Consider the following 23,277-nt stretch of genomic DNA (forward strand, 5'->3'; position numbering starts at 1 on the left):
GTTGCTTCAGTGGTTGATATATAAGTACCTCTAGCCATACGTAACAATGATATGCGATAGCTGTACTTGAGCTTTTCATAAATGTGAGGAAAACCGGCTTTATACCCAGTCTTGCATGTTCTTCTACTTGGATTTCAGAATTCAGTTTCAAGCCCTGTGTTTTCAGGCAGCAGAGAAAGGAAGAACTCTCCAAGTTTAGCATTAAGGTACCCAGACTGAGTGTGCCACCAAAAGTAAGCTATAAACCCTGGAAGGTAACAGCTCAGCTCAGTTAGTATTCTATAAATGTTCTACCCTTCAGTTCTTTGCAGGGTTAGTTACTTCCCTTCTAATGCTTCCAATAGCCATGTTGACCCTGAAACCTAAGGATTTATTTAGACCCCTCCCAAATGCATCCTTTGTAATTTAGTATTTTGTCTGATTTCTGGATGGTGTGGTTTTCATAGTTTCATATCCTTTCTGCTGTTGCATGTGGGTTTATTCTGGGGCATGCTGTTATTGACAGGAGAAAACTATGCTTTCTGTCAGGGTTTAGGAAGGAACTGATGCCTGAGGTTGGGTTGTGCCAGCCTTTTAACACAGAAGAAGCACAACCAAATTCTCTCCATGTCAGTGTGGTAGTGCACAGCGCTTGCCAAATAACTGCACTTCACTTGGAGCGCTTAGGCTGGTGTTTGCATTTTCAGATCCCAGCAAATGGTTGCAGGATGAAGCATTCATTTTTCATGAGAGCAATAATGCCTTTGCAGTTTGCTGAGCTACAACAGTGTGCTTTGATCAATAGAGAACATTTAGCCATTAGAGTCTCTGACATGCCTCAATTTACCTAGGCGCTGAAGAACTCATTGACAGATAATTTAATTGGCTTTGGAAAATGACTTAGAAATGTATTATTTTCCAGAGTACATAGTTAAAGTATGTTTGCCACTTTACTGCATACGGAGAGTTGATTATTTTTTCTTCTCTCAGTTAATAATGACCCCAGGTGAAAACACTGCCTGAAAAAATAACTTTAATTCATTGTGTTCATATATAGGCAGAAAGAGGAAAATACAAGCTTCAATATGGGTTCAGAATCAGAAAACAGCAGAGGCAATGAAATTAATGAGCTGTGGAGTTTGCTGTCTGTGGTAATTTGAATAGATTTCATCTGTTTTTAATCTTCCTGTAAATTATCTAGTGCTATTTACAGTGTTTTGTAGTGTTCTCCTGACTCCAAATATTACCTTTAAAGAATGTAGCCAGAAAATATGGTACAATTAAGAATGGGATTTCCATGAACCTCATATATTGCTCCTGTTGGCTAGATTCTGCTTTCATTACATCCAGGTAAGTGAAGAACAGTTGTGCTGTGTGAACTAAGAGAATCTAATCTGATTCAGATCAGTAATAGCATTAGGGCATTTGTATTTTAATGCTGTCCTCCTTGCTGAACTACAAGATTGAAGCATGTGCATACAATTCAGTCTATACAATGACATTGTCCAGACTGTTTTCTATGTTTTCTATATTTTTGCTTTAAGAAGCATCATGACGGTGTTAAAAACTGCACTGAAAAGCAGTGTATGCCATATGCAATAAGTAGAGCTGTTACGCAATTACATAAGGTAGTTCAGATGAAAGAGTCACTATGTTCAGCATCTGAGAGAGGAGACTTAATTAAGACAGACAAATTCTCTTGGGTAAAACAAAGCAGTTCTCTGAATACAGCCCTGATTATACTGTAGTTCTTTTAAATGCATTACCAAAGTCTTAATTATTATAATTAAACAGATAGAAAATGTCTGCCCTTCATTGCATAAAGCTTTGCTTTAGGGTTAAAACTGAAAATTTCCTGAAGAGCTTTAAAATTGAAAGTTAACAGGCAAAGCAAATGAACTCTACAGTTTTCTGGAAACTAGCATTTTTAATTTTCATTCTTTTTAGTCTTCCATTAAAAGACAGACACATTGCGAAAAAAGCTAAATGTCATATTTACAGCAATGTGATTTCCCTGCAGCCACCAGCTAGAAAAAGAATAGCATTAGGTAAAAAACAGAGAGCAAAAGTTGGCTTGTGCTAGATCTGCTGGATGTGGAGCAGTCCAGCCTGAGAATGACTGTGTCCCCTGTTCCCCGGGCTGTGGGGCACTCACTGCTGACAGCTCCTTGCCAGGGCACTTTCTTTCCCATTGCTGGTCTCTGCAGCTAAATGCGGGTATATTCTCTTACCTTGGAGCAACATGCTGGGGAGTGTTCATTGCTCATATGCCCACCTAAAGGAACTGATGAAAAACAGCAAGAAAGAAGAAAAGAGGGAGCTAATTCCTTTAGAGCAAGAAAAAGGCTTTTCCTTAACAATTATCTTTTCACTATATCTGCTTACGTAAAAAACACACTGATAAAAGTAGAATCTGTGTTCCCTTGGTGGGAGGGAATAGCTCTACAAGTCTTGGAATCATAGAATGGTTAAGGTTGGAAAGCCAAAAAGGACTTGAGGAGATGTGGGATGAAAAATGCATGGGCACACCTGTTTTATGCTGAGTAGGACAAATGGTGTGATCGTGGGCACTGAATGTGTGTGTAAGTGTTCATAAGATTAAATCTTAAAATGAGCACCTGCTAAATCACACAGTTGTTGCAAATCATAATCTATTTTAAAGGGCCCATTGAATGGGCTGTGAGTTCTGAACTGATTTTTGTCTGTAGAAAAGTGGTTCCTAGTGGTTAGCAGCATTTTCCCATGAATACCTTTCCTTCAGGGTTTTTATTCTTCTTGTAAACAGCTTCCATCCTTGTTGTGACTATGAAGTAATGTACAAAGCATCATGTTTGCTTGGCAGGCATGGCTTCTGCTTAATTGTCTGCAGTATAATTATAAGTCACACATTTTTGTCCTGGCTTTTGAGCCACGGCTCACTTATGCCATGCTCCTACCACCATTTGTTTGTGCACACTTGTGAAATTAAACATTGCCAGTATTTAACAGATGTTATTTAGGTCCTTCTTGGCTTCCTTTGAGGAGCATGCCTGCTGCTGTTAATGATAACTGTGCAAGATGATACAGGGAGCTTGTAGTTAAGCAATGGGGCCCGTTGCTTTTCATCCTCAAGAGGGTAGATGCGAAACTTTGACTTCTCAAAACAAAAAGCTGCCCAAAGCCAATGGCCCATCTGATGCCATCCCTGCTACTAGATTCCCCCTTTTTTGCCATGCATATGACCCCCAGGCAAGAGAAAAGATAGAGACCCTGACAGAGGCTGTCTTGCGTTTGAACATACTGAGATTTGTTCTCCTGAAACACATTTGAGTCTTATGGAAATCATGAGTCCAAATCCAGAGCAGACAGGGTTTCCTAAGGGGCTTTCTCAGGGTCATGAGCAGAACTAGAATCCAGAGGGGGTCCTACTTTTCTGGTTGCAAACCCAATGTTTTTCTACTTGCTCAGTGTTTTCTAAACATTGAAGTGTACAAATCTATTGGAGATTTGAGGTGTGATTTTCTTCTCATAAAATACCAAGTTATATTGCAGTTACAGCATAATAGTACTGTGGTTGGATTATTTATTTTTCTTTAATGCCTCTATTGCCACTAATTCATAATGTTTAAACATTACCTGGATGGAAGCAATTATACCAGGTTGGTGATATACTTAAGCTGTAAAAATGCATGTGCCATGTGAAACTCAGGAGACTCTAATATTCAGACATGCAGCTGATTTAATTGTGAGAAAAAGGAATTATAATTATTTAGCAAAATATATGACCAGAATAAAATTGCATTGCAATTGAAGCCATGCATTTATTAACAAATGACTGCTTTTTCTCTCCCCAAAACTTGAGCTCTAGGACGTAGGGGAGCTCTGCCCTTGAAGGTGGATAGTTTTGAAGAAATGTGGTAAAAATTATCATCTCCATAGCAAGTCATTTATTCCTTAAATAGGATGTTTATGATGCTGCAGTTTGTGACCTGCATCATTTACTCCTGATTTTGATGAGTAATGCAAATACTCAGTGTCTGCATTGGTAAAAATTTGGCATATGCCTACTTATTAGATTCACATAATACGATTTAATGAGGGTACTGCAGCTGTCTCTTGAGTACATACTTCCTTTGTATTAATGGGGAAATCTGTGTTTTACTTTTAAAGGAGGCATTGAGACATCTAATTTGTTATACTGTTGCTAAGTAGACCATTGAAACCAATGTTTCACTTGGTTTCACTTGTTTGTTTTAGCTTTGTCAACCCCTTTATCAGAGCAGCAGCATGTTTCATGGCTTGACGCAGTCTGTTCTTATATCAGCATCATAATTTATAGCTACAACCTAGTTTTTCAGCCTAAGGATGTTGAAGGTGAATACAGTGTATGCACTGTGTGCATAGTTGCAAAGCTAAAAAGCTGTCGATGGGAGTAAAATGCATCAGAAATTTGGGGGTATGTGTACACATACAGACATGCCCTGATACCCGTTCGTACACTTTGTAGAGGAGCAGTTGGAAAGCTTTCCCTGATCCTGTTTTTGTGATGAAGCTTGTTGGCAAGGGACAGTAAAGCACGAATAGGACAACCCAAGTCCATGGGCATGCCACATGTGTAGGGAGATGGACCACACACTCACTGTGCCTTGGGAGTGCTGGGGCTGCTTCATGGATGGCTTGTGGGTTCCCATGGAGGTGGTGCCTGTACCACTGCAGAGAGACTGCATACCAGCTGTACAAACTCCTACTCCTCAAGGATGCTTTGCTAAACTGATAAACAACTTCCATGGAGGAGTGAATGCATTTGTTGGGTATGCTGAAAGCTGCTTTTCTATCTCACAGAAAGCTGGGGCCTTCAGACAGCACGCTTGAGGCAAAATTTCACCCTAAAGAGCTAAAACAATTCTGCTGTCTTGCCCACATTGTTCATATTTGGCTTTATGTATTCTATCTCAACCTATTTAATGATTCAATTATGAGTGAAAATCAGAATTCAAACATTTCCCGTTAAGCTAGTTTCACTACTTTAATAATTTTCATCACTTCTCCCTAAATTTAAGGATTGGGGTTGATCTGAATCAGCATAAATGTGATTAATGAAGAAATAATTGAAGTTGATTAAAAAGGGCTTAAAATAATGTGATTAGACTATGGAGATTTGGGTGGTTTATTGGATTACACATTTTATTCCTGGAGGATTGTTGAAAGATTCAGAATGAAATTAAATTGGTCATCCTATTTGGGGCCCCAGTGCTGGTAATCTCCAGTGCCATGATACCAGGCCAAGGGCACAGTCATGTTCACCGGTTTTCTCTGGCAAAATATGGGATAGAATTTTTGAGCTAATACCTAAATAATCTGTCCAGAAAATATCTCTGGAATCTGGTCCACCCTCCATTATATAAGGCTTGAATGAAATGACATTTGATCTCATAGGGCATCCTTTTGGAAGGAATGAGATGCTGCTTGAATGCCTTTTGTGATGGAGATCTGCCATTCTTGGGAGACTGTGACCATTGTCATCTGAGTTGGTTTTGGTTTTGTTTTGGGGATTTTTTGGTGGATTTTTATGTTTTGCCTTTTTTTTGTTTTCTTAAAGCCTTAGCTTTATTTTGACTTGCAGGTATTGTAAGTATCCAGCAGCTCTGATCTTTATATAATAATCTGTAATCTGTGACAGCGTCAGTCTGCATCTTGAGCTTCTGTGGGGTCCACAAGGAAACTTAATTTGAAGGACTTCTTAAAATACATTTATTCATTCCTTAATTAAACTACTCAATTGAAACCGTTACATTCTGAATAAAAGTGCAGAGATATGCCCTTATTAGGACATAAAAAGTCTCCTATAAAGATATTCCTTATTTTAATTTGGGCTTCTGCAATTGTTCATGGCCAGACATCATCTTCTAAAACAATCTGGAAACTATGAAATGTGTTTTCCAAAATCTTCCAGATTCTTGTGACTCTTGTGAACTCTCTCCAGTTTTCAAGGTAATTTCTAAACTGAAGGTGTCACATGATGAGTAAATATAAAGAGATTTGAGCTTTTCTGTCCTGGCTAGGTGCTATGTTTATACAACCAAGAATACCACTGTAATCTTTTTGTTATACCCTGTGCTGATCATCTGCGATGACAAAACTGGATTTTTTTCCAAGATGATTGTTTCCTGGATGAGAGTCCTGTAAATAAGGACTCCCCTTTGTGTTTCTAGATTTATGACCTCATATTTTGGTCCTCATTGGAATATGTTTGGGGTTTTTTGAATGCATTGCTTGTCAGTCTTTGACTTTTGGTCATTGACCCCTATTCTTTGTTATTCATTGCTATTCATATCTTGGCTTTGTATCATCTCCAGACTCCATGTATATTGATTTTATGCTTTCTTCCAGGTCACTCTAAAAATGCTAAATAGCACTGGACTATGAATGGGTCCCTGCAGGATCCAATTTGAAGCACATCTACGTTATGAGTGTTTCATATTCACTGTTGCATTTGAAACGTATCATTTATCTTATGTTTGATCCATTTAATGTCTTCTGAGTTTATTTTTATTGCTATATCTTCTTAATCAAAATCTCATTCAGTACCAAGTGAAATGCATTGCAGAAATCATAATATATTACAGCATCTTAAGTATATTACATTGACTTTATTATGTGTTTCAACTAAACTTTTATTCTCGTGAAAGAAGAGATACCAGGTTAGTCTGACAAGCTCTGTTTTCCACAAAGTTGGAAATAGTTAATGCTAGTCATCTTTTCATCCCTTCTTAATCAAACATCTTTTCAGCTTTTCCCTTATTTTGACAATGAAAAGTACCCACTCATGGGTATAATGCAAATCCAGCATTTAGAGATGTAATGAAGGGGAGTACCAGTGGGGCAAGCTCTTTCCTTAGCCTTGTCTTTCTAAACATAGTTTTTCCTCCTGGGTTACTGCTGGAATTCTCTTACTATCATTTAGTCAATAAATGCTCTTTTGTGCATTAACACCACCAGTTCTCCTGCTGGTGGGATTCAGCCTCTGCCTTATATTTTCAGATAAACTGTCTGAACCTTCTCTGCCGAGACTGAAACCTGTGACCAAACCCTTCTCCTGCTTGTATGAACTCTCTGCTTGCTGTTTCCTCCTCTGGATATTTTCTTCTTTTACTAGTTTTCTAATTTTATTTATAACATACACCAACAACTTACTTTTTGGTTTGTAACGTATTGCTTTCTTGTGGCTGATTTTCTTTCCCATTTAAGAGGCAATTTTTTAACCAGCATAGCCTTCTTTCTGGCTTGCCTGGCTCAGGTAGTGTATTACATTCACTGACGAAAGTTTAGATTGTTTAACTACAGGTCATCCTCTGCTGTCAGGTTTTAAGGAGGACTTCCCACAGACGAAATGGAGGTCTCTTTAAAAAGACACCAAACAGCAAAACAACCAAAAACCATCTGACCTTTCAAGTTCAGATAAGTCAGATTCCTTGGAATTCTCTCTCAGTGAAATTCCTCAGCCTTAATTGTGGTTTTAATTGTTTGTTTTGTTGTGGGTTTCTTTTTTTCTCTAAACAAGGAATGCAGAGAATGTCTTACTCTGATTTCATGTCTGTGTCTGAATAGCGAATTTCTTCAGAATACTTAAAGTGTATGGTGTTTTGAAGACATGCAGAAGAAAACAAAATCATTGCTGCTGAAAGCCCCCAGGAAGGTGTGTGTTGAATTCTTCTGTGGTGCATGATGCTGTTTACCTAGCAAATTTGAAATAGAAAGTCCATCTTCTATAGTTTCAAAGGCTTCAAGCCCAGTAGGTTATTTCTGTTTTGAACGCTAGCATCACTGGGGTTACTGCCATGGTTTATTCTGCAGAGAGAGTACAGCCTGTGCTATCACACTGGCACTTGGGTATCATGAGGAGTGTGGCCATGGCAGCAAGCTATGGTTTTCCTACTAGCAGGACCATGGGTGAGGACCCTGAAGCTGGGTCAGGTATCTCTGCACCAGCTCTCAGGCATAGGTGTGACTGCATCTACCCCTGTGCTGATGTATGGAGCAGCTTCTAAATCTTGTTAAACTGGGGACAGTGGGAAGCTGCTCCAGTCTCTGTGTTTTGGAAGGATGTTGTAGCCGTGTCCTCTGCACTCGCTGCAGAGCTGTCATATCTCTAACCAGCAGAAGAGATGAACGTTATGCTGAGATGTGCAGATATTGCGCTGCTCATTTTCCCATTCCCTGGGGCCATGATAGCCCTTATGTCAGGGTAATGCTGTAACTCTCAGTGAGCCTGCACAGTGTTTGATAGCAGTATTTTAGAGTCCTCCAGGTCATGGTGTTCAGAGCTGTCAGGAATATGCTGAGACACCAGGTCTTTGGTTTTGCCAACTCTTGGTCTTGCATTTTCTTCATTTTTCTTCTGCTGCAGGTTCAGGCTGGTTACATGACTTGTGCATGTGTAATGGCTTTGCTGCATGTCTGTATACAGAGTGGGTGGAGCATGGCTTCCCGTCTATCCTTCTGTGTGGTATCTGGCTTTTTTCTCCAGATGTAGCTCTCTACCATGATCCATTCCTTGGTCAGTACAAGGCCCAGTCGTTGGAGTCACCTTTGTAACCCTGAAATCAATGCAGAAGTTTTAAGTTTTAATAAATGAGGGAAATTCATGTTGCCTGAACTTCAATTGCTCTTAGTGCTGGCTTGTTTTGAAGGTTGGATTTAAGGCACACATTTCATCTATTATATCTAAGTAACTCGGGACTTTCCAACCTGAGAGGCTCTTTTGCTGTGCCACATAGTAGGAGTGCTGATCAGCTCAAATACTCAAAATGGGTACATAGTAAAGACCCCTGGTTTGGTTACTTGCCTTTCCCCCTGGGCTGAAACAGCACTGTCTGCTGGACCCTGGTACAGGCTCCTCAGTACAGCTTCCTTATCTGCAGATGAGGGCTGGCAGGAGCAGTGGTTGCTTTGCGTTGAGAGAAAGGCTGTGTAAGGCAAGTCTGTGATTGCTGTAGGATTAGTTGCTTTAAGTACACACCTCTCTTGAGTGCTGCAGCCAAGATCTCATTTCCCCATGGCTTGCTGCTGCTTCTGCTTGAAGACACAAAGTGTCTTTCTCAGGTTTATATTCCCTAGAGTACAGGGACAAATTCAATCCATGTCCAAGGTACCTTGGGAGACTCATAAGCATTACAGCCTGCAGGCAACCAAGTACTTGGAAATAACAGAGCATTTGGGAGTAGCAGTGTTTGGAAACATTGGTGGGCTGTGAGTCCCTTCCAAACTAAAAGCCTTCTCCCAGCTGGAAGTAGATCTGGCACTTTGAGTGTCATAAGTAAAGGTTTTGTTCCACAAGAAGAATTAAGAGGATCCATGAAAAATCTTATGCATTGGTGGGGTCTTCCATAGGGTTATGTTGAGGTGCTATGGGTATGTGTTGAAATGTCAAACAGGAATTTATTTTTCACTGTAGATGGTGCTTAATAATAATAAGAGTGCTTAATAATAAAATAATAATAGGTTGCTTAACAATAAAGGGATAGGTACTTGCACCTTTATTTAAGGACTGTTCTTGTGGAAACCAGTTGGATGTTGAAGTGTAAAGAGAAATGGAACAATGATGGCAGAAGGAGCTGTGAAGTGGTAGCCTCATTACAGGCTTTCATGTTCTTGTGCTCCTGGAAGCTACTTGAATTTGGCTTCACAGCCCAAATTATAAAACACAGGAGAAGCAGTGACTTCAGTTCTGTACCATGCCAGAAAATAAACCCTTATTGCACTGCGTGGTTTTCATTTCCAAAGTGTTTTCAGATGGAGTCTTTATGTGCTGCCACTTTTTTTTTTTTGCTCTTATTTGTCATTTGAACAGCAAAGGTAAATTTTCTTCAAGGTATAATTGAATAAATTTGGCAATCCTAGTATTAAAAAAAGAAAAGAAAAAAGCAAACACACAACAAAGCATTCCTTGAGCAGCAAATCATTTTGGGTCAGATGTTTCTCTCAAAGATCTCCTCCAGACATTCTTATCTATCTCTCTCCAGCCTTACACTAGTATTTGAAAGGGATTTTTACTACTGAAAGGAAAGAGGAAAGCAGACAAACCATTGTAATCTTGCCTCCTCCTGAACTTCTCTAGTGGGGACTAGCAGTATCCTAGCATAGTTAAGCTATTGTCTTCACTCTGTTTTCCTGCTCTTGGGGTGTCTATTTTGTGGGGTGACATTTTGATGAGAAGCTGTCAAGTCATTATTGTAGGTCTTGGTGGCAGTCCCCTGCCCATACCTGTTGTCTGGGAAATCCCATGGAGTTGATAAAAGCCCGCTATAAATGCTGATGTTACTGTTCCCCATGGCACTTTTCTTCCCCATGTCTGAGATCCCTTAGTCACTGCCTTCTCGTGAATGGCAATAGTGCTTTAGGCTTCTGCGTGAAGCATGAGCCTGACTTAATCTGCTAGTTAGTGTTAACTAACTGGATGTGCAGACATGCCGGCGTGACTATTTTGGTATTTGGAAAATCGCTGGACACTGAGTTCTGAGGCTATTTCTCGTGTATCATATCTGTCCATGTTGTATTTTTGGTCTGCCTTAATTTTTCCGTTTATTCCATTACGTGTGTATCCCAGGTTCTTAAGAGCACATGTGTTAAACTTTGGATCCAGTCCTTATTCCACATGTGCTCAAATCCCTGAATTAGCAGGAGTTTTGCCTTGAAGAAGATACTGAGGTTGATTATATGCCATTAACATCTGCTCTCACAATCTGTTAGTTGTGTGGTTAGCCCAAGCGTGACGGGCAGCATCCCTGTGGCTGCCTGCACCAGCGATGAGGTTCAGCCCCTGTGCAAAGGTAGCTGCTTTGTGCCATGGGTTGTCAGCCTGGGTGAATTTTGAGTAGGTAACCTTTCCCTTGTTGTTCTGTGAGTTGTCACAGTGGATATCTGATACTTATACCCTGCAGGCCTTGCCAAGACATGTTAGAGGGAGTTCAGCTCATTAATTTGTTGTGATAGCACAGGCTATGAGAACCAATAAAATCTGCAAAATAGGCAGTCCTGGGATGCTCTCTGAGGATGGCCAAGAACATGGCTGAGAGTCACAGAAGAAAGTTGTGTGCTAATAATGAAAACCAGTTTCCAATGATTGTTGCTGCCTGTAGTAATCATATACTGTCACTGTGGGATCAAGCTTTGAGCCACATCTCTGATCAGACGGACTAAGTGCATGACATCTGGTTGCAGCCCTGGCCCCAGCATTGGCTTTCTGTATTCTCTTGGTTAGTTTACATAAACCTTCCCTTCTCTGACTTAATTTGTTAAAGAAAGATTACACCATCGTTTGTCAACCTGCTACCTGGTGCTTTGAGTGCCACTAGTGACTCACTGACTTGTCTATTTAACATTTAAAGGGACATCTTCCCACCACAAGTTCTGTAAAGCTCAAAGATTTTCAAGGATTGGGATTCTGTCTGTGTATAACTGAAATATTTAGAAGCATCCCAGAAAACCTCACCCGCTAGAGCTAATTATTTTCTCTTGGAAAAAAATCTCAAGGTAATTGTTGGCCAGTTAAGTGGGGATCATCTGGAGTTTCCAGAGCAGATAGCTTTTAGGATGTACCGTTTATCACAGTCTATTTGTGAGGACAGACTAAGCTGCCTGTTATTGATTTCTTAGTGCTAGGTTCATGGAAATGGCAAAGATCAGAATAAAGTTTCTCTTTTAGCAACGGTGATGCTCACTGTTGAAAATGTGAATTGGTTTTGAGGAAATGGCTCTTAGCTGCACTTAACAAGTTTAGCTCTCAGCATTGTTACTGAATTTGACATCCTTTCACAGAAGCCCAGCAGCTCTTTAAGGGCTTTTGGTGTCTTGGCGTAGGTGATGCCTTTTGCCCTTCTTATCCTCCTTAGCAGAATCTAGAAGATTGTCAATGCTTTAGAAGCCCGTCAGATAACTGTTTCAGACAAATAACTCCTGATCTTGGCCTCTGTGTGCAGGGTTGCTATATAGTTCTTATTACTGCCCTGTTTCTTAACTTCAGATCAACAGTTTATGTCCTGTAGTTTTGACAAAGGGGGTGGGTTGAGGTGGAGAACATGTTTATTCATACTCTTTTAATCCCATGTATTTATTTCTGTTAGCTCTTTGATTTAAACAGCAGAAGATGGAGTGGTCAAAGGTCAGGATGGATGGGGTGGAGTTTTCCCACAACTGCTGATGGTTTACTGATCCCACTGTTTACACATCCAGTCCCTCTGACAAGGATGATGTGTTCAACAGGAGAGCTTCTCCTATTTTGGGATCGTGCTTAGGCTGGGGTTCTGAATCCCTCCTTTAGAAACGTTTAGAAAATGTTAGGATGCAGTCAGACCAGCACTTTGTCTCCTTGGTGTTAACTGATTTCAAAGCAGCTCTGTGTACACTGAAAGCTAAGCACTGAAAGCTAAGCACATGTCAGAGTGGTCTTGTGGTTAAGGTCTCGAGGTATTTTTGCATAATGGATATTATTCAGGCTCAGGAGCAGGAGATGGAGTCAGCCAGTTACAGCACCTTATAGGGGATGTCCAAAGAACTGAGGGAAACCATAGGCTGAGGCACTTTGAAAGAAGGGTCTTGCCTTGAAAAGCACAGGGTTTGCCATATAGTAGGGATTTTCTTTTTGTACATGTACACTGCATGCAGACTGGTTGCGTTTGTTTCCAATAGCAGTGTTTGGTATAGAGCTAGGGGATCACTGGTGGAGAAGGTCTTAGGGTGGAAAATCTCCAAGTTAGTTGCTTGTTTTCACACTGTTATAGGTTTTTTTTTGGCAAAAATCATCCTTCTTTCATTGCCACAATAAATTCAGTGTCATCAGCCCAAGTGACTGAGGACAAAGGGCAGTCCTGGGCCAGTTACTGTGTGGTAAGACCAATTTTGATAGACCTAGCATCCTGGAGAAAGGTAGACTTTACCTCCAAGATTCACAGATACATCTCATTGTGCTTTGTGATTGCTTTGGCTAATGAAAGGGGGAACAAGTGCTGTTGTGTGGTTGAATACTATAGAGAGGGTTTTTAATTTGTGTGCATGTTTTTGGCAGGCAGCACAAGAGAGAAAGTTTGCTATTTATTCACATAAGATGTTGGCAGCTTTTAGTTTGCTAGGTGACTGTACTTTTTCCTGTTCTTGGTATCCATGTAAAGATAAAAGGGAGCAGGAATTTAGCCACTGGAGACACTGCAGCACAGAAGTATTTTTAGCTGGATGTCTTTTCTTTGGAGAACAATGTGTCACAATTGGATTAAGGTAGAGACTTAAAGAAAGACAATAGCTAAACTAAAATTAGCAACCTAAGTCTGTAGGCTCAGTTGAACTAAGCTCAGCATAAGATCAGTGAGGAGGCAAAGTGTATTTAAATCGTCTTATCGAGGCTCTGATGTGAGTGGACCCCAGTGGAGGGAGGATACTTCTTCAGGAAGACACTCCTCTGCTCCCACGGTGATAGCTTGGACCTGGAGGTGTGTGGCATGGCTAAACCATGGTGTCAGGATCTAGAGATGCTTGTTCAAGCAAGGTAGAACATGGTAGAACAAAGACGGGTGCCTGGCTTGTCAGGCTGGTAAGACAGCATTTAGAGCTTACAGAAACACATTTGAGTTTTTTGCAACCCTGGAATAAACAACTTCATGATACTTATGAATCAAAACTGTCATGTTAAATCTAAATTAGAAGCTCTCACTTTGAGAGACTGAGATGTTTCTATTACATAGAGACCAAGAGGGGAATAACTGATGCAGTTATAAGCTCAGTTAGCAATTGCAGTTTTGCAGGTATTATACAGTAGATTGGGGAGATTGTTAGTTAACTAATCCTATTAATGTCAGTAATACTCAAATCTTGTTAGTTTTAGATATTTAGTCCACGGATTAGGCTTCCATTAAATTGATTAAAAGATGTGGAGAAGTCCTATTCAGAGATGAAAAACTGCTGTTGTACAATTCCAATGTTCCTTACATACCACTAATTATGAAACCAGAAGTATCCATCAAAAATAAAAGCATGGAACTGTTGGAACAAGTCCAGAGAAGGGCCACGAGGATGATCAGGGGACTGGAGCACCTCCCGTATGAAGACAGGCTGAGAAAGCTGGGGCTGTTCAGCCTGGAGAAGAGAAGGCTGCGTGGAGACCTCATCGCAGCTTTCCAGTATCTGAAGGGGGCCTATAAGGATGCTAGAGAGGGACTCTTCATTAGGGACTGCAACGACAGGACAAGGGGTAACGGGTTAAAACTTAAACAGGGGAAGTTTAGATTGGATATAAGGAAGAAATTCTTCACTGTAAGGGTGATGAGGCACTGGAATGGGTTGCCCAGGGAGGTTGTGAATGCTCCATCCTTGGCAGTGTTCAAGGCCAGGTTGGACAGACCCTTGCGTGACATGGTTTAGTGTGAGGTGTCCCTGCCCATGGCAGGGGGGTTGGAACTAGATGATCTTAAGGTCCTTTCCAACCCTAACGATTCTATGATTCTATGAAAGAGGACACAGAGGATAACCTAATTCCCTCCAAATCCCTTAGAGGTTAAGACTGTTAAAAGACAACTTCGTTGGTTCTCCATGAGGCAAATTAGGGGTTTTCCCACCTTAATACCCCCAAAGTGACTGATTAATTCTGTGGCTTATTTTCATCAAAAAGCACTGGTGTCTTGGAACTAAAAATAAATGGCTTTTATTTTTCTGCAGAAAAAAGTAGTTACAAAACAATTCCTACCTCTCTAGCAAAGACAAAATGGGGTAGACATGTAGCTAAATCAGTTATGCTGCTCTGATGAGCTTTCCAGGTCTGGCCCTGAGGAACCACTCACTGTGAATCAACGAATCACTGCAGATTCAAAGGCCATTAATACATCTTCCCGTATGAGAAAAATAATCTTAATAAATCATCAATCTTAAATCCAAGTATTGCTGCTATAAACCTAAAGAAATAAGATAAAGCTCTCCTAGAACCTATAGGGTGACTGGCTGCATGTGTTTGTATTCATTAGCATCTGTTGCTTGAAGATTTTCATGGCCATAGCTGTGTATCAAAACACAGGATCTTAATGTAGGAACAGAATATTTTAGCAGAAAATGAGTTTAAAAAGTAGCTGACCCGAGGCACTTGCTTCATTGACTTTCTTCCTGTTTTTTTAAGACCAATTCTCATGTACTTATGTGTTAGAATAAATGGCTAGAGTAATTATTCTTGTCAGTAGAAGTCTCTGTATCAGTTTAATGGGAAATCTTTAGCATAAGAAGCTTAGAAGTTTCTTTCTTTTCCAGCAGATCCCATACCTTTAAACCCAGTTGTTGAGTAGCTGGGGTTTTGGAAGCATGTTATATGTTATTGAATGGAGTGAATGGCAATAGCAATTTTGTAGCAACATTTTATACTAATTTGGTGAAAGTATATATGCAAACATGCAAACAGTGAGGGGAGATGTTCCTACAAGCACCAAGACTCATGCTCTGTGTCTGGGACAGCGACACAGGGTCCTGCTCAAATACAGACAACACAGAGCAGGGGTTGCATTTAGGGTTTTCAGGAGAATATGACTTGAGGAAGGATGGATAACACAGCATGTAAACGAGCACTGGAGGGAATCAGCTCCTGGGGCAGTGGAGGGCAGTTGAAGCTGCAAAGGGTTTGGGAGTCAGGGGTTTTGGTGTCTCAAAAGAGGTCTCCAGGGGCTGCAGGGAAGCCGGTGCCTGGTGCACATCTCATGGCTGGGCCTGAGGGCAGCAGGGTGGGGGAATGTGTGCCTAAACCAAACATTTCTTCACCTTGGGACTCCTCTTCTACTCAAAATCCAGGCAGCAAAAGTCCCTCCAACAGCAGAAGGCAAAGAAGTGGGAAAGTATTGCTGGTGGCTAGGAAAATAGGAGGGAAAGCAATTTCAACAAGTGTTCCACTATTAATTACAGCCTTGAATGATGTTTTAAAAATATTTTTGATAGCTGACGGATAATTTATATACCAAGGGAGTAGGTGAAAATCGTGCAAAGCAAGAAGAATGACGTGCCATTTATAATTATTGTGAAATGGTTTGAGTTGATAATATGGGGGAAAAGATTTAAATTTAGTTGCTGTGCTAAAATTACAAAAAGCATTGCAGGCAGGTGGGTTTACATCCAGAGGCAAGTAGGTAATTGGTACTGAAAAGACTGAAAAGTCACACATCTAGCTAAGTATTTTCTGAAGAGAAGTTGGAATAGATGCCCTAAAGAGAAATGCTTTGGGTTTCATGGCTGGTTGTCCATTTTCCTACCATGCTTTTTGGCTCTGGTACACAGAAATTATCAGAATAGCTACTTTTCAAAGCAAATGGGGATGCAAGGGAGTGTAAAGTAGGTTAGGGCTGAGCAGAGGAGCCTCCCACAAGAGCAGCTATGAGATTCATGCAGTTGTACATGCAGCAGAGATGGACTTCTCAGCCTAATGTGAATGTCCTTTGCCAAAGGACACTGGAACACACAAATAAGAAAGCCCAAACTCTCCTGGGTGTGTATCTCAGAGGTCTGACTCATTACTGTTGCTTGGTTTTGTTTTAGTTTTGCTTGAGGTGTCCAAGGTTGCAAAAAGAGGCAGAATTGAGGCAGGATGCTCATCTGCTGAGCACCAAGCTGTCACGTGTGCCCCATGGGCATGCTGACCCATCCCAGGCTCTCCTCCCAACACTGCTTAGGAAACTTCTTTCTCTTCTCCTCCCACATAAGCTTACTCCTTTCTCATGCCTTTTTATCCCAAAGTTCTTCCTTTATTCTGTATCTCTTAAATCCTGGTGAGATCATCTCCACTTGTGATTTAGGCAGACCTTAACCAGGTGCTGGAGCTTCCCATGAAACCCCTCTTCCACATATATCTGCTTTGAAAATGTACATTACACAACTGGATAGCACCTCCTCACAGCTGGAGGGAGTTTCTGAAATCTGGAAGGCAGTTTAATAGCTGCAAATGTCACTCATGAAAACTTGCTATCTCTAATGCTGCAATCAATCAAGTCACTGTATATCTCAGTGTATTTTATAGCTCTTTAGGGAACTGAATTGTGGGAAGGGATAATATGTTTTGTTTTGAGGTTCAGAAGAACATGGATTATCTTTACATAAACATATCTGTTCTATTATTTATGTGCTTATGGGATGGCCAAAGAAAACTTACTCATTCTTTTTTTTTTATGTAATTATTCCACAGGATCCTTCAAACCAAAAATGTGGAAGAAAGAAAACCGTGTCCTTCAGCAGCATGCCATCGGAGAAGAAAATAAGCAGTGCTAGCGACTGTATCAGCTTTATGCAGGCTGGGTGTGAATTGAAGAAAGTTCGTCCAAATTCCCGGATTTATAACCGTTTTTTTACTCTGGATCCTGACCTGCAGGCTCTTCGTTGGGAGCCTTCCAAGAAGGACCTTGAGAAAGCCAAGCTTGATATTTCTGCTATAAAAGAAATCAGACTAGGGAAGAACACAGAAACGTTCAGAAATAATGGGCTTGCAGACCAGATTTCTGAGGACTGTGCGCTGTCAATAATTCATGGTGAGAACTACGAGTCCCTTGACTTGGTTGCCAATTCAGCTGATGTGGCCAATATTTGGGTATCAGGATTAAGGTACTTGGTTTCTCGTAGCAAACAACCCCTGGATTTGATGGAAAGCAGCCATAATACCCCACGGTTTGCCTGGCTAAAAACTGTATTCGAAGCAGCAGATGTTGATGGTAATGGCATAATGTTAGAAGATACCTCTGTGGAGCTAATAAAGAAACTCAACCCCACCCTAAAGGAATCAAAGATTAGATTAAAATTTAAGGAAATCCAGAAGAGCAAAGAGAAACTTACAACACGTGTAACAAAAGAAGAGTTTTGTGAAGCATTCAGTGAACTTTGCACAAGACCTGAAGTTTATTTCTTACTTGTGCAGATATCTAAAAATAAAGAGTATCTAGATGCCAATGACCTCATGCTGTTTTTAGAGGCTGAGCAAGGAGTGACCCACATAACAGAAGAAATGTGTCTGGATATCATACGCAGGTACGAGCTTTCTCAAGAAGGGCGGTTGAAAGGGTTTCTTGCAATTGATGGATTTACTCAATACTTGTTGTCCGCAGAATGTGATATTTTTGACCCAGAGCACAAAAAAATTGTCCAAGACATGACACAGCCTTTATCACATTACTACATCAATGCATCCCACAATACATATCTAATAGAAGACCAGCTGAGAGGGCCAGCTGATATCAATGGGTATGTCAGAGCTTTAAAGATGAGTTGTCGGAGTATTGAACTAGACGTCTGTGATGGCCCAGACAATGAACCCATTATTTGTAACCGTAACAACATGACATCCCCGCTTGCCTTTCGAAATGTTATTGAGGTAATAAATAAATTGGCCTTCTTTGCTTCAGAATACCCCCTTATCCTCTGCTTGGGGAACCACTGCTCAGTCCAACAGCAGAAGGTAGTGGTACAACACATGAGAAGGATCTTTGGAAACAAGCTATACACAGAGACACCCTTATCCTCAGAAGCCTACCTCCCATCACCCGAGAAACTGAAAATGAAGATCATTGTGAAGGGGAAGAAGCTGCCCTGTGACCAGGATATATTAGAAGGAGAAGTCACGGATGAAGATGAAGAGGCTGAAATATCTCGGAGACTGTCAGAGAATTTCTCAAGGGAACCAAAGCTGATCTGGCTCTGCAGGGAATTGTCTGACTTGGTGTCCCTGTGCAAATCTGTCCAGTACAAGGACTTTGAGACGTCCATGAAAGCTCAAAATTATTGGGAAATGTGCTCCTTCAGTGAGGCAGAAGCCAGTCGAATTGCAAATGAATACCCTGAAGACTTTGTCAACTACAACAAAAAGTTCCTGTCCAGGGTGTACCCAAGTGCTATGAGGATAGACTCCAGTAACTTAAATCCTCAAGATTTTTGGAATTGTGGTTGCCAGATAGTGGCCATGAACTATCAGACCCCGGGGCCCATGATGGACCTACACACTGGCTGGTTTCTGCAGAACGGGGGATGTGGGTATGTTCTCAGGCCTTCAGTGATGCGCGATGAAGTGTCTTACTTCAGTGCTAATACCAAGGGCATTGTCCCGGGGGTCTCTCCCCAAGTCCTCCATGTCAAAATAATAAGTGGTCAGAACTTTCCAAAGCCCAAGGGTGCATGTGCAAAGGGGGATGTCATAGACCCCTATGTCTGCATAGAAATACATGGGATTCCTGCAGACTGCACTGAACAAAGAACTAAAACTGTGCAGCAAAACAGTGATAACCCCATTTTTGATGAAAGCTTTGAGTTCCAGATCAATCTACCAGAGCTGGCCATGATCCGTTTTGTTGTTTTGGATGATGACTACATCGGGGATGAGTTCATAGGGCAATACACCATCCCACTGGAGTGCTTACAGCCTGGGTATAGGCACATACCACTGAGGTCTTTTGTTGGTGATATTATGGAGCATGTTACCCTCTTTGTTCACATTGCAATAACCAACCGAAGTGGAGGTGGGAAGGCCCAAAAGCGCAGCCTCTCGGTGAGGATAGGAAAGAAAGCAAGGGAGTACACCATGCTGAGGAACACCGGGCTCAAGACTATTGATGACATCTTTAAGCTGGCAGTGCATCCACTACGAGAAGCTACTGACATGAGAGAAAATATGCAGGTATGACACTTGTGTGTGTTGGTATGTCCTCAATGTGGAAGGGAAGGTCCTGATGTGAGCTGGCGGTAGGGCAAACATGTTGTAGCTGGTGGAAGCTGGTGAAGTTTCAGGCTGCATGGCTGTTATTAACCTTTAACTGTGTATCAGAAGGCTAATTACAGGTGCTAACTAGAAAGTGAATGTGGGATTAGGCAGAAATGTTTTAAATATCACTGTGCCCTCTCCAGATGCATGCTTTACTGGTTGTCTTTGAGAAGGCAGAACTGAGGGTACATGTTGTGTCCCCAGGCTCACGTCTCAAAAGCTTCATTTCCTCGCTGGTCCTGAACAAGTCAGTAAGCTTTTGTTTTGCTGAGTGAGGGTTATGCTCTTCACTTCCTTTGCTTGGGTGAGCATACCACACAGTGCATGTGTCATTGAAGGCTTGTCTACACCAGAAAAACCCACTGTGCAAAGAGCAGCGCATTTCCCTGAGCGCGTGTTGCCACCATTCGCCCAAGGGTACATTCAGTGTCGGCAGTGAATACCACTTGGATTGCAGCAGAAGCTAAAGAGCAGTGTTGTCTGTGCTGGCTGAGTGCCTTTTGGCTCAGGGGGTCTCCTGGCAGTGTGGCCTCCTGCCCATGCTGCTCTGAAAGCAGCCGAAGCCCGCTGCGGCTGACGGTGCTGGTGCCCAGGTACTCAGCACCATCACAGCTGCCAATGCTGGACCTTCCTGGTTGGGAGGAGATGAAGTGGCAGCAAGGACAAACAAGAACCAGGCCGTCTGGTGCTCTCCTCTGCCGGTTGATTAAGAGGCAGCTCAATTCAGAGGTCCAAACGCTGCCTAGAAACAAAACTGAGTAGCATTAAACAATGAGTTTTCTTTAACAGCTGAAATCAGCCATAGCTATCTCCTTGGTAAAGAGACAGAAACAATTCCTTTTTCTCTCTTGAAAACAGGAGAAAAACACATAGCGCTTCATTGACCCCTCTCTGCTGGACAGAGTCTAAAGCAAATGAAATGTTGGCAGCTGGAAGTTTACAGAATGACATAAGTTTTAAATCACTCCCAAAGGAATAGTCTAAGCATATTTTTAAGAATGGGAAACTCTTCCCAGCCTTTCGTTTCCTGCAGGCCTTGAAAAGTAGCTAGTTTAAACTGCTGACTCCACCTTCTGTCTCGGTCAGGCACTATATGTGAACTATGTAAAAGAAAATAACTCAGAATCTGACTCAGAAACAGCATTAAGGGGCCTTCCAAGCAAAATTTCAGTACAAGATCTTGTTTTGGAGAATGCTTTGTAAACACACAGTCGTTAGCTTTAACTGCATGCTAATGTATTTGATTAATGAGAAAAAGCCTCTTTTAATTAACTGGGCATTTTCTGATGACTGTTTTTTTCAGCAAGATGGACACACACACACACACACACACATTCACAAGGTATGGATTGTTAAAATACTCTCTAAATTAGGTTTTGTGCATCTTGGTCATTATTGTGCAACTCAGGAAGCTAAATGACGGGGGCATGTCAGCTGTACATCCCCTGACTTGATAAATAGATAAACCCTGACATGTTAGTTTGGGTTGACCTGTATATCCAGTATTGATTTTCTTACATGTGGCCTGTGAAGGGGAAAGAGTGTTTGTTTTTTTTTTACGATGTGGTAATGCAAGGCTGAAAACAAAGTGGATTTTTCCTGCTTGCCTTTCCCATGGGAAATACCAGGTCTGTTGAACTTGTTCTTGCTGGAGGATGATAATGATGGGAGAAGAGGTGATTACAGCATCAAAAGCAATTGAGTCTGTACAGTTGGGAAGAGAAATAGCATTTTAAGATGATAGTTTAATATGCTGGGGACCAGAGCTTGTCCCTGTTGGGGCTGGATTTGCAATGCAAAGTAGCTGCAGAGCTGGCAAGTAGGATACCTGGGCCTGGAGGAAAGCTGGAGCTGGCAGTAGGCTTGGGGAGTCAAGAACGGGGCGGGCTGGGAGCTCTTGTGTGTGCTGGCACCCCATGGGGTGCCCAGGGATGGCAAGCAGCAAGGTAGCACTGCCCTATATCAGAGGGGAGAAGCAGGCAGGAACTGATGAGGTGCTGGAGGGCAGGAGGGACTGAGTGGAAAGGGGCAGCATCCACTCAAGTGTTTGTTTTCCTTCCTCCAGAATGCCATGGTGTCTGTCAAGGAGCTGTGCGGGCTGCCGCCCATCGCCAGCCTGAAGCAGTGCATCCTGACCCTGTCCTCACGGCTCGTGAGCAGCGACAACTCACCCTCCGTCACCCTCTCCATGAAGGACGCGTTTCCTTACCTAGAGCCTCTGGGGACCATGCCGGACGTGCAGAAAAAGGTCCTGGCAGCGTATGACCTGGTAGGTGGTTACCACTGCTACCTCTGTCTTTTCTTGCTGTTGGGAATGCAGCAGGCAATGCTCACTATTCTTCACATGCCTAAACAATTGAGTTAAATGAACAAGGCTTTTCAAATGGTTTAGGCTTAGCAAAATTGTCCTTTAATCACCAAAATACCACACTGGGCTTTTTGTTGTTGTTTCTTTCTTTTTAGGCACAGTTGTGACTATATCACAGGTTGGCACTTGAAGTGAGGATTTTGTTTACAAAAATAGCAGAGATTCAGCATGTACTGGGGACTGTTAGTCGTTGTCCTTGGGAAGGGGCAAGATCTGTGTGCTGCGCTTCGCTTGCCTCCCCACAGCACAGGGCAAGGCCATTGAAGAGGGAGCTGCGGTGTGAGAATTCCTAGGCAAAGCTGAGCCATCCGCTTCCCAATGCCTTTCAGTAGCAATGTTAAATAGTGCCCATGTCCCTGCCAGGGCAAGTCAGTGCTGGCTCTTGGGGAGGGCGTGTCAGAGTTGGAGGTTTAAAAGCACCCATTTTCCTCTTGCACAGGGAGAGAGGTCAGTGTGATACAGGAATGCTTATAATACTTATAAAAAGGTATAGAGACAAAGTGAAGGTGTTCCAGGTGAATGCTGCTGCTCACCCTTGTATGGCATATGTCACTGCTGTTGGTGACTTGCAGAAATCACACTGCATCTATGAAACTATCCTTAGTAGGTGCTCTGCAGCAACCCATAGCAAGCTGCATAGTTTTGCAGACCTTGACTTAAATATTACACTATGGCAACCTGACTAAACCACAGTGCATGTTCAGTGCACGGCAGTTATTTCTGCAGCTTATGTTCATAAGGAATGAAATGGTGAATAACTTTAGAGGTATCAAAAGGCTTCCAGAGACCTTCAAGTGTTGTAGAGAGTAATCACAGCTTTCAATGTGCCAAATGCTCTATTCTGTTCCATCTCATATTTTGCTGTTATAACACACTTTTCAGGAGAAAATCAGCTTTGGGGGAAGAGGGAGACACTGACGCTGATTAAAAGAGAAATACTAAAAATACTCTGAAATAACCTTTGGGTTCCTTCCAAAGTAGTTTATATTACTTGGAGGTGATTAAGTTGTGCTAATAAACCACCAGCTGTAACAATACCAGAACAAGGATTTGCAAATCCAATTGATTGATGTATTTTAGGTTGGACTTTTTTTTGCATAGATTTGTTGCATGGTGTGGTGTCTGACTGAAAGAGCAAATACCACATAAATAAGAGATTTTTCTGTCTTTGGAGGCCTGCCTAATGGAGTTTTACCAAAAT

General features: G+C 41.8%; 1 protein-coding gene across 3 annotated transcripts in view; it reads left to right on the forward strand.

The window, feature by feature from the left end:
• Positions 1-23,277, forward strand: part of PLCL1 (phospholipase C like 1 (inactive)) — a 208,882-nt gene that overhangs the window by 150,587 nt on the left and 35,018 nt on the right. For all 3 annotated transcript variants that reach the window (XM_057419828.1, XM_057419830.1, XM_057419829.1), the window contains exons 2-3: positions 17,153-19,624; positions 21,774-21,977. In XM_057419828.1, the coding sequence (XP_057275811.1) occupies positions 17,153-19,624; positions 21,774-21,977 (2,676 nt within the window). The remainder of the gene's footprint in view (positions 1-17,152; positions 19,625-21,773; positions 21,978-23,277) is intronic.

This window comes from Pezoporus wallicus, unplaced genomic scaffold (genome assembly GCF_028554395.1).
Source record: "Pezoporus wallicus isolate ANWC-B61680 ecotype Strahan unplaced genomic scaffold, APGP_CSIRO_Pwel_v1 contig_4710, whole genome shotgun sequence".
Taxonomy (NCBI): Eukaryota; Metazoa; Chordata; class Aves; order Psittaciformes; family Psittacidae; genus Pezoporus; species Pezoporus wallicus.